We start from the raw sequence: 11988 nt of genomic DNA, 5'->3' as shown, positions 1-11988 counted from the left end.
ATGCGGCCACCTCGTTCCAGAGCCGCCGGATCACCACGTTGTCCGAGTGCAGTTGGTGACGGGTGTCCCACAACGGGACTCGCTCCTGGACTAGACGGATGAGCTCGTCGTTGTCCAGGGCGAGGTCCTCCTCCCGCTGTGGAGCCTAGAAAAGAAAGACAAACATTAATCTTTGAAAGATTTAAAAAAAAAAAAATATCGATAACTAGCTGAAGAGCCCGGCGCTGCCCGGGCATAGTAACTAACTGTGGTTAGTTATATAAATTTAAAATTATCCTCCATCCCATAGTCCCGTGCCCATATTCCATCATACATATCCTCCATCCCATAGTCCTGTGCCCATATACCCATCATACATATTCGCCATCCCATATGCCTGTGCCCATATACCCATCATACATATTCGCCATCCCATAGTCCCGTGCCCATATACCATCATACATATCCTCCATCCCATGCCCATATACCCATCATATATATCCTCCATCCCATAGTCCCGTGCCCATATTCCATCATACATATCCTCCATCCCATAGTCCTGTGCCCATATACCCATCATACATATTCGCCATCTCATATGCCTGTGCCCATATACACATGATACATGTTCGCCATCCCATAGTCCCGTGCCCATATACCATCATACATATCCTCTATCCCATGCCCATATACCCATCATATATATCCTCCATCCCATAGTCCCGTGCCCATATACCCAAACAAACAAACATACACACACACACACACACACACAAACACACACACACACATACACACTTTGAGCCCTAGATATTGATAAACAATCCATGAAAAAATTATTTGTTTTAAATGGAAATAAATGGAAAAAAACAACAAACATCGAAAAAAACAACCATGAAAATTTAAAAAAAATAAAATTAAAAAATACCAAAAAAAAAAAAAAAAAAAAAAAAAAAACCAGACGAGAAAATAAGTAAAAAAAAAAAAAAAAAACAGTCCGTCTGTACTTACATCACGTCTACCCGCCCGCACTTGGCCTTGCTGCTCCTGCCGTTCCTCCGGTGGTGGTGGCGTGATGGAGGATGAGCTCTGAAAATTAAACCAAAAAAATTAATCACATGTGTTTATTTTTTCAAATCCATACGGAAGCATAGTACTCACTTCTTCTGCCTCTTGCCCTGTCCCGGGGACATATTCTTCACCAGATGAAGACATGCTGCAATAAAAAAAAAAAGAGACATAAGTACATAGAAATGTATTGAAATTTCAGCCAGACATTAGGTTTTTCATACTTACATTGGTGCAGCTTGTGCTGTGTGTCCACTAGTGAGCAATCCTTAAAGTATTGTGGAATCCCAGTGCCCACACCATTTTATCACCTTGGTTCAATTTTTTTTTTTTACTGTCCAGACCAAATTTCAGTCATGTTTATGTAAAAAACGCATGCGCATAAAAACGCAAGACCATGCGCAAGTATTGCGCTCCCATAGGCTCCAATGTGGTGTTTTTGCGCATTCCGTGCGCATTCCGTGCGCATGCGTTGTTTTAACGAGACAGGGCGGAACCAAAAATGCAACATGTTGCGTCTGACGCGCCTGGCGCAAAAGACAAAAAAACGCATGCGCACGAAAGCGCAAATATGCGCAAGACCATGCGCACATCATGTAAAATATAGGTGCGCAGTGCGCATGCGCACTGGTGCGCCCGATGCGCTGCGCACAAAAGCGCTAATGTGAAACCAGCCTTAGTCAGAATAGGATTTTCAGGTGTCAGAGAAAAAGCCCAATCCTGGGGATCGCCACACAGCAAGGAGATAACAATTTTAACCTGCTGCACAGCGCTCCCCGATGAGTTAGGCTTCAAGGCAAGAAATAATTTACAATTATTCTTAAGTTTCAGAAATTTAGACCGATCCCCAGAAAACACATCAGGAGTAGGAATCTTGGGTTCAGCAGCATGTGACTGAATGAGATAGGTGGAAATTCCCTGTACTTCAGCAGCAAGTTGCGCCACACGATCAGATAGTTGCTTAATCTCCATTAGGAGAGGAAAATAAAAAAAAATCCTCCTACAGCCCCAGAGGAAAAAATATAATAATTAAAAAAAATTCCGACACTTTTTTTTTTTTTTCTTTTCCTTTTTAAACAAATTTCTCCTGCTTTTGAGTACCCTAGAATCTGCGGTATGGCTGGTGATTCTGTTGGGTCACTGAGGAGGAAAAAACAACACAAGCCAAGTCTCAGAAAACCAGAGAGGTTGGTAACTATGCAGATTGCAAATCCCTGATCTTACCACACAACTAGCAGCAGTCGCGGAGCGTACCTACGATGGATCCTAGACGCCTCGTCACAACCGGAGAGCTACATAAGCCTAAAGCAGGAAAAGAGGAAAAGTAACTGCCCCAGAGCAGACCCCAAAGGAAAGACAGCCCCCCACATGTATTGACGGTGAAACAAGATGAAAACACAAAGGCAGAAAAATAGACTGAGCAAACGATAGGGCCCGACTAACTAGAAAGGATAGGAAAGAAAAGACACTGTCTGCAATCTGCCAAAAACCCTACCAAAATAATGTCCAACACTTCTGATAGAAAAATTAACCCTGAAGTCACTAGACTTCTCCCACTATATCAGCACTAGTGTTGAGCATTCCGATACCGCAAGTATCGGGTATCGGCCGATATTAGCGGTATCGGAATTCCGATACTTAGTTCCGATACTTTTGTCATATCGGATTCCGGAATCGGAATAGGAAGTTCCCATCATGCTATGAGCCTGCTTGCTTTGATTAAGCCAATGGGAATCCTCCGAAGTGTGGGCACATCCTGTTAGGCATGTAGGCATGTTAACTATTGGCATGGCTGTGATTGGCTGCCGAAATGATGTCATGATGCACTATAAAAGCCACCGCAGCCGCCATTTCTGGTCACTCTGCTGTGAATTCAGTTAGGGACAGGCTGCTGTAGAAGACTGTGAGGGACAGTTAGAAATAGCGATTCCACCAAACATCTAGTGCTTTACCCAGGCTACATAAACCACCACTGTAGCCTTCTTTGCCCTAGCAGCAGTGTTCACAGCTGTCTGCAAGGGCTGTGTGAGTGCAGCTCACGCTGTGGAGTGGGTCCTGCAGCCACGTCAGGCTGTAGGCCACCCAGTGTGATCACTGCTGCCTCATACATCTTTTATTTTTTGAGCTGCATTTTTTACATAATTTCAATCTAGTGTGCTTCCATCCGTATCCATATACGTTGGTTGCAAACACTAGTAGTAGACAGCGGAGCCTTTCTGCAGCCTTTCAGTGCTAGTGTCCACTTTGCTGCACTGTTCACGGCTGTCTGAGAGGTCTCTGACTGTGTGTGAGTGCAGCTCACGCTGAGTAGTGTGTCCTGCAGCTACGTCTGGCTGTAGGACGCTCAGCGTGCGTCAGTGCCTCACACATTTTTATTTGAGTGCAGCTCATTTTTTCTTCTATTAGTGTGCATCCATCCGTCTCCATCTACAGTGGTTGCAAACACTATATAGGAGTACACAGCGGAGCCTTTCTGCAGCCTGTCAGTGCCAGTGCCCACTTAGCTGCACTGTTGACGGCTGTCTGAGAGGCCTCTGACTGTGTGTGAGTGCAGCTCACGCTGAGTAGAGTGTCCTGCAGCTACGTCTGGTTGTAGGACGCTCAACGTGCGTCACTGCCTCACACATATTTGTCTTTGAGTGCAGCTCATTTTTTCTTCTCCTATTAGTGTGCATCCATCCGTATCCATCAACATTGGTTGGTTGCAAACACTATATAGGAGTAGATAGAGGAGCCTTTTTTTCTGGCTTGTGCCCTGCCGGCGCAGCCAGATTAGTATTACCCAATTTTTATTTGGAGCCTCATCTTTTGCATTGTAGGTTACCTGCCTGCATTGTAATAGCTCCAAAAAGTTGGTGATACTATCAGTTTCAATTCTTTGTTCACATACTTTGAGTTTGTTTCCAACAAAGAAACCACAAAAAAAGTTCACCAAACACTACATTTGGAACTTGTGTAGGCCACATCAGCTCCTATTAAAGTCTAGTCCACACACACACACTTCATAAAATTAGTGTTTCTTGTACCTGTAACCAGCTGTTCAGGAATAAGCACACTAAGGCCCCCCTTTGTACTTTTTTGCCTATCTTAAGCAGTCTTGCAAGATGAAGAAGGCAGGGAGTAAGGCGCGTGGGCATGGGCGTGGGCGTGGAGTTTCAGCAGGGAGAGGACGTGGGGATTCTGCAGGGAGAGGACGTGGGGATTCTGCAGGGAGAGGACGTGGGGATTCTACAGGTAGAGGACGTGGGGATTCTGGGCCTGCTGCGGGCACCAGTGGATCAGCATCCCCCAGTTTTAGCAGGCAACAGTCCTTTATGCGCAGCTTTGTAGGACCTCAACGTACCCCACTGCTGCGGGAGGAACAAATTGAAGCCGTTGTCGGATGGATGGCAGCTAACGCATCGACTTCAATTACTTCCGCATCCTCTCAGGGTCAGAGCACCGAAGAGCAACCATCTGTCTCTTCACCACCTGCCAAAGTGCCCAGGCAGTCAGAGAGACATGGACAGGAGCCATCACAGTCTCTACTTCTGTTCTCGGAATCTGTTGGCTTGGAAAGAGGGGGCCAGCCAAGCAGCATTCCTGAATGTGAAGAAGAGGGAGTATGCAGTGATGCGCAACTTCTTTGTCCCTCTGAATCTGAAGAGGCGAGTGGGCCAGTGCCTATGGTCAGCACACCTCAGTATGCATCAGATGATGACGAGACTCAGTTGCCACTTTCTGGTGCGTACGGTGCTGGCGAGACAACCCCGGAGAAGCAGCTGTTTGAAGAGGGGAGGGAAGATGATGAGGTCCTTGACCCATCATGGCGTGAGCAACAGGAAGGTGGTGGGAGCAGCTCGGAGGAAGAGATTCCCCTACCGGCCAAAACAGGAGGCAGAGGGAGGGGGAAGACTTGGTTGCCTGTACCCTCCACTTCGGCACCCGTTAGGAGCATTCCTCCTTCCAAAGGCAAACCGGGCGCTCACAAGAGTTGCAGTGCGTGGTCCTTTTTTGACACAGTTGCAGATGACATTTGCTTTGTCAAATGCAAGCTGTGTCATCAGAGAGTCAAAAGAGGGAGAAATGTCAGCAACCTCAATACCACAAATATGTGGAAACATGTGCGCACCAAGCACGAGTTGGAGTTGCAGAGACACCCTGAAGACGTAGGCCAACGTACAGCACCACCTACCACCTCTTCAGTTCGTGTTGGGCCCTCTTCCTCCAGCTCACACACTGCTGGTTCGGCTTCCTCACAGGATCGCCAAGGAAGAACCTCTGCCACTGTTGTCCGGAGACCCTGTCAGATTACACCCATAGCAGCACGTTCCCATCCATCACAGCCATCGGTAGCACAGGCATGGGATAAAAGGCGCCCTTACTCGGCAAACCATCCCCGAGCACAGTCTCTGAATGCTGGCATTGCCAAACTTCTGGCAGTTGAAATGCTGTCATTCAGGCTGGTGGACACTGACACCTTCCGGGACTTAATGGCATTGGCAGTCCCCCAATACAACGTGCCCAGCCGCTTTTATTTCAGCAGGCGAGCCGTCCCTGCCCTGCAGAAACATGTTGAGGGCAAAATAAAACATGCGCTACTAAACGCCGTTAGTAGCAAGGTCCACCTGACCACCGATGCGTGGACCAGTAACCATGGACAGGGACGATACCTTTCCCTCACTGCCCACTGGGTCAATGTTGTGGAGTCGGGTACGGATCTGGAGAGTGGCGCTGTACGTGTTCTTCCAACGCCATGGATTGCAGGACTCCAGTCTGTACACATAGACTCCTCCTCCTACTCAAGTTCCTCAGAAACAGCAGAGCAGGAGCCTGTTACGACCGATATGAGCACAGCCGTGGCCAAACGTCAACAGGCTGTACTCAAATTAATTTCTTTGGGGAATCGAAGCCACACAGCGCAGGAGCTCTGGAATGCTATCAAGCTGGAGAGCGATGTGTGGTTTGGGCCAGCGAAACTCCAGCCGGGCTTGGTAGTGTGTGACAATGGCCGAAATCTGGTGGCAGCTCTTGGCCTAGGCAACCTCACACACATCCCATGTCTGGCACATGTTCTTAACTTGGTCGTGCAGAGCTTTCTGAGGGACTATCCGGATCTTGCTGCACTGTTGCACAAGGTCCGCATAGAGTGCGCTCACTTGCGACGTTCCAGCACGGCAAGATCGCGCCTCGCTGCTCTGCAGCAACGATTTGGCCTTCCGGAACATCGCATCATATGTGACCTACCCACCCGGTGGAATTCAACGTTACATATGTTGGAGCGGTTGTGTGAGCAGCAGGCAGCAGTCATGGAGTACCAGCTGCATCAGGCGCAAACAAGTCGCACTGTGCGCCGTTCACACTTCAGCACCATTGAGTGGGCCTCTATGAAGGACATCTGCCTCGTTTTGCGTGCCTTCGATGAATCCACGCGGATGGCGAGTGCAGATGATGCACTAGTCAGCATGACTGTCCCCCTTATCTGCCTGCTTCAACAAACACTGCAAGCACTAAGGGATGAGGTTTCAGAAGAGGTGGAGGATGAGGAGTCCCAAATGCCATCTGCTTCTGGACAGTCTGAGCTACGTGTTTCCTCACAAAGGCCTAGGCAGGGGACACTTTGTGAGGAGGATGAGGAGGAGTCGATGGAGGAGGAAGACATCTCTCCAGAGGAGGGAGGTACACAAACCTCTACTCAGTATGTACAGCGAGGGTGGGGTGATGCAGAGCAGGCCGAGGTCACGCCTCAAACAGGGGACAGCGGTTCTTTGGCAGTTGGGAGTCTGCAGCACATGGTTGATTTCATGCTGCAGTGCCTGAGAAACGACCGCCGCATCGCCCACATTCTCGTCTCGGCTGATTATTGGGTGTACACCCTCCTAGATCCTCGCTACCGGGACAGCGTACAAAGGCTCATACCAACGTTGAACCGGGAGCGTAAAATGCGGGAGTACGAAGAGTCACTGGTGCAGTCCATAATGTTTTCCATTCCACCCGACAGCATTGTTGCTAGTGCTTTACAAAGCAGCTCTGTGCGTCGAGGCAGTGGAGGAAACTCTGCACAAAGAGGGAGCAGAGGCAGCGCCGCAGCACAAGGCAAGACCACTATGGCCCAAATGTGGCAAAGTTTTGTGTGTCCACCACAATTGTCTACACCATCAGCGACGCCTCGAGTCAGCAGGAGGCAACGCTTCCGTCAGATGGTGTCAGACTACATGTCTTGCCCTGTCGCTGTACTCCCAGATGGCTCTTCCCCCTTCAAGTTTTGGGTCTCTAAGCTGGATACATGGCCAGAGCTTAGCCAGTATGCATTGGAGGTGCTGGCTTGCCCTGCTGCCAGTGTATTATCGGAACGTGTCTTTAGTGCCGCAGGTGGTGTACTAACAGACCGTCGCACGCGACTATCTTCCGATAATGTTGACCGGCTGACTTTTCTGAAAATGAACAAGGCCTGGATCTCCAAAGACTTTGCCATTCCTCTTACAGACTAAATTAGTGGTTGGCAACTGTATCCAGGTCTGCTGGTGTGTTCATTTTTCTACCACCTGAACTATAATCCCTTTGCTTCAACACAGCCAGTTGTCGCTCAGATGTGTCGTCTGCACAGAGAAACACACTAGCTCCTGTGTTAGTGGGGTTCAGTAATGCCAGCTGATCCCCTGCTGTGTGGACGGCAAAGTCACCAGCTCCATCAACATTCAAACCACTACTGATTTTTAACCGTGCCCAACTTAGGTCTCTGGCTCCACTGTCTCTACTATTTCCCCTGACCTCCAACCCCGCCATCTACATCTCTGAAGTGGCGTCAGCACAATCTACACTTGTTCCTGTGGCTCAGTCCCATCAGTTTATCCCCTGATGTGTGTCCGGCAAGGTCTCCTGCTCTGTCCGCATTCCCATAACCAGTAGTGGGAATGAGGACAGAGCTGGCGAACTTGCCGGACAAACATCAGGGGATCAACTGACGGGACTGAGCACCAGTAACACAGGAACAAGTGTAGATTGTGCTGACGCCACTTCAGAGATGTAGCTGGCGGGGTTGGAGGCCAGGGTAAATAGTAGAGACAGTGGAGCCAGAGGCCTAAGTGGAGCATGGTTAGAATCAGTAGTAGTCCACAACCTCCATAAAAACCGCTGCCCATTGGCCTCTGCATGCGGCATGCGTAATCCTGGGCTCCAACAGTGTCAGTTGGTGTTCAGAAGTGTCGTCTCCACAGAGCCAAACACATTCGTTAGAGTGTTAGTGGGGTTCAGCACTGCCAGCTGTTCCCCTGCTGTGGAGATGGCAAGTCTCCTGCTGCCTTCACCTGCCAAAATCCAGTAGGCCCCAGCCTGCTCCTCGCCTAATCCTGGGCTCCAACAGCGTCAGTTGGTGTTCAGAAGTGTCGTCTCCACAGAGCCAAACACATTCGTTAGAGTGTTAGTGGGGTTTAGCACTGCCAGCTGTTCCCCTGCTGTGGAGATGGCAAGTCTCCTGCTGCCTTCACCTGCCAAAATCCAGTAGGCCCCAGCCTGCTCCTCGCCTAATCCTGGGCTCCAACAGCGTCAGTTGGTGTTCAGAAGTGTCGACTCCACAGAGCCAAACACATTCGTTAGAGTGTTAGTGGGGTTCAGCACTGCCAGCTGTTCCCCTGCTGTGGAGATGGCAAGTCTCCTGCTGCCTTCACCTGCCAAAATCCAGTAGGCCCCAGCCTGCTCCTCGCCTAATCCTGGGCTCCAACAGCGTCAGTTGGTGTTCAGAAGTGTCGTCTCCACAGAGCCAAACACATTCGTTAGAGTGTTAGTGGGGTTCAGCACTGCCAGCTGTTCCCCTGCTGTGGAGATGGCAAGTCTCCTGCTGCCTTCACCTGCCAAAATCCAGTAGGCCCCAGCCTGCTCCTCGCCTAATCCTGGGCTCCAACAGCGTCAGTTGGTGTTCAGAAGTGTCGTCTCCACAGAGCCAAACACATTCGTTAGAGTGTTAGTGGGGTTCAGCACTGCCAGCTGTTCCCCTGCTGTGGAGATGGCAAGTCTCCTGCTGCCTTCACCTGCCAAAATCCAGTAGGCCCCAGCCTGCTCCTCGCCTAATCCTGGGCTCCAACAGCGTCAGTTGGTGTTCAGAAGTGTCGTCTCCACAGAGCCAAACACATTCGTTCAAGTGTTAGTGGGGTTCATCATTGCCAGCTGATCCCCTGCTGTGGAGATGGCAGTCTCTCCTGCTGTCTCCGCATTACAAAGACAGTAGGCCTCTGCCTACACCCTCCTATTTCCTGGGCTTCAACACAGCCAGTTGTAGTTCGGAAGTGCCGTCCACACGGAAAGAGATACTTGCTCCCGTGTCTCAGTGGGGTTCAGTAACGTCAGCTGATCCCCTGCTGTGTGGATGGCAGTCTCTCCTGCTGTCACCTCATTCAAAATACAGTAGGCCTCTGCCTACACCCTCCTATTTCCTGGGCTTCAACACAGCCAGTTGTAGTTCGGAAGTGCCGTCCACACGGAAAGAGATACTTGCTCCCGTGTCTCAGTGGGGTTCAGTAATGTCAGCTGATCCCCTGCTGTGTGGATGGCAGTCTCTCCTGCTGTCACCTCATTCAAAATACAGTAGGCCTCTGCCTACACCCTCCTATTTCCTGGGCTTCAACACAGCCAGTTGTAGTTCGGAAGTGCCGTCCACACGGAAAGAGATACTTGCTCCCGTGTCTCAGTGGGGTTCAGTAATGTCAGCTGATCCCCTGCTGTGTGGATGGCAGTCTCTCCTGCTGTCACCTCATTCAAAATACAGTAGGCCTCTGCCTACACCCTCCTATTTCCTGGGCTTCAACACAGCCAGTTGTAGTTCGGAAGTGCCGTCCACACGGAAAGAGATACTTGCTCCCGTGTCTCAGTGGGGTTCAGTAACGTCAGCTGATCCCCTGCTGTGTGGATGGCAGTCTCTCCTGCTGTCACCTCATTCAAAATACAGTAGGCCTCTGCCTACACCCTCCTATTTCCTGGGCTTCAACACAGCCAGTTGTAGTTCGGAAGTGCCGTCCACACGGAAAGAGATACTTGCTCCCGTGTCTCAGTGGGGTTCAGTAACGTCAGCTGATCCCCTGCTGTGTGGATGGCAGTCTCTCCTGCTGTCACCTCATTCAAAATACAGTAGGCCTCTGCCTACACCCTCCTATTTCCTGGGCTTCAACACAGCCAGTTGTAGTTCGGAAGTGCCGTCCACACGGAAAGAGATACTTGCTCCCGTGTCTCAGTGGGGTTCAGTAATGTCAGCTGATCCCCTGCTGTGTGGATGGCAGTCTCTCCTGCTGTCACCTCATTCAAAATACAGTAGGCCTCTGCCTACACCCTCCTATTTCCTGGGCTTCAACACAGCCAGTTGTAGTTCGGAAGTGCCGTCCACACGGAAAGAGATACTTGCTCCCGTGTCTCAGTGGGGTTCAGTAACGTCAGCTGATCCCCTGCTGTGTGGATGGCAGTCTCTCCTGCTGTCACCTCATTCAAAATACAGTAGGCTTCTGCCTACACCCTCCTATTTCCTGGGCTTCAACACAGCCAGTTGTAGTTCGGAAGTGCCGTCCACACGGAAAGAGATACTTGCTCCCGTGTCTCAGTGGGGTTCAGTAATGTCAGCTGATCCCCTGCTGTGTGGATGGCAAAGTCTCCTGCTGCCTACACAGTCGTACCACTACTGATTTTTAACCGTGCTCCAATTAGGCCTGTGGCTCCACTGTCTCTCGTATTTCCCCTGTCCTCCAACCCTGCCAGTAAGGCCTGTTTCACACTTCCGTTTTTGTGTCCGCCAAACGGATCCGTTTCCGTTTTTTTGACGGAAACTGATGCAAACGGATCCGTTTTTTTAAAAACGGATCCGTTTTTTTGACGGATCCGCGGTAACCGTAATGGAAGTCTATGGGACAAAAAAAAACGGATCCTGCAAAAAATGGCGGATCCGTTTTTTTACGGAAAACAACGGATTTTGACGGATTTGAAAAAACGGAAGTGTGAAACAGGCCTTACAGCTCCGAAGTGGCGTCTGCACAAACCACACTTGTTCCTGTGTTACAGGTGTTCAGTCCGGTCAGTTAATCCCCTGATGTGTGTCCGGCAATGTCGCCTGCTCTGTCCACATTCCCATAACATTGCCGGACACACATCAGGGGATTAACTGACCGGACTGAACACCTGTAACACAGGAACAAGTGTGAATTGTGCAGACGCCACTTCGGAGCTGTAACTGGCGGGGTTGGAGGACAGGGGAAATACGAAAATCAGTGAAGCCACAGGCCTAAGTGGAGCTTGGTTCAAATTAGTAGTCTACAACCGATCTTAAAATTTCTTCAATGCAGCCTCAGCCTGCTCCGTGCTTGTCCCTGGGCTTCAACACAGCCAGTTTTTGCTCGGAAGTGCCGTCTTCACAGAGTAAAACACTAGCTCCTGTGTTTGTGGGGTTCAGTAACGTCAGCTGTTCCCCTGCTGTTTTGATGGCAATCTGTCCTGCTGCCTCCCAATTGACAGCACATCAGGCCTCAGCCTGCTAAGTGCTTGTCCTGGGCTCCAACATCGCCAGTTGCTGCTCATAACTGACTTTGGCACGGGTACTCCCTCCTGCCCAGCTTGGTTCCAGCCCTGCCTGCTGTTTCCGGGAAGTGTCAATGTCAGTTTGCCACCCCAAGTTGCCATGTCGTGTTGCGGTTGGGTTAGCCGAGGCTAGGGTGCCAGCAGTTTAGGTGCTTCCTATGTGGACTGCGGGTTCTGGTAAGAAAGGCTTGTTCCATAGTGCCAGTAGGACAAGCACCCCCTGTAGGACTGTGTGATTCGGTAACTGCGGCCAGCTTGCGGCATGCCAACTTTGCTTTTCAGGGGTAACTTCTGATACCCCTCCGGGTTCCAGCACCGTCAGCTGGTTCTCGTCAGAGCCTTTGGCCTAGGTGCCTCCATCTTGGTATCCGAGTTCCGGCAACGTCTGCTGGTCCTTGGTAGTGCTTTGTA

General features: G+C 50.2%; 1 protein-coding gene across 2 annotated transcripts in view; it reads right to left on the bottom strand.

Annotated features, from left to right (window-relative positions):
* The window catches only part of CPPED1 (calcineurin like phosphoesterase domain containing 1), a 141513-nt gene that overhangs the window by 111809 nt on the left and 17716 nt on the right, over positions 1-11988 (bottom strand). The window contains exons 2-4 of one of the 2 annotated variants that reach the window (XM_073542892.1): positions 1141-1195; positions 991-1068; positions 1-145 (exon numbers count right to left, since the gene is read on the bottom strand). The exon at positions 1-145 is cut by the window's left edge and continues 51 nt beyond it. The exons of the other annotated variant lie outside the window; for it this stretch is intronic. Coding sequence (XP_073398993.1) covers positions 1-145; positions 991-1068; positions 1141-1194 — 277 coding nt within the window. The 5' untranslated portion in view covers position 1195. The remainder of the gene's footprint in view (positions 146-990; positions 1069-1140; positions 1196-11988) is intronic. 2 annotated transcript variants of the gene reach the window in all.

This window comes from Dendrobates tinctorius, unplaced genomic scaffold (genome assembly GCF_039654945.1).
Source record: "Dendrobates tinctorius isolate UK_male_01 unplaced genomic scaffold, ASM3965494v1 ptg000129l, whole genome shotgun sequence".
Lineage (NCBI taxonomy): Eukaryota > Metazoa > Chordata > Amphibia > Anura > Dendrobatidae > Dendrobates > Dendrobates tinctorius.
The sequence above is the reverse complement of the archived record's forward strand: the minus strand, read 5'-3'. Positions and strand labels throughout refer to the sequence as shown.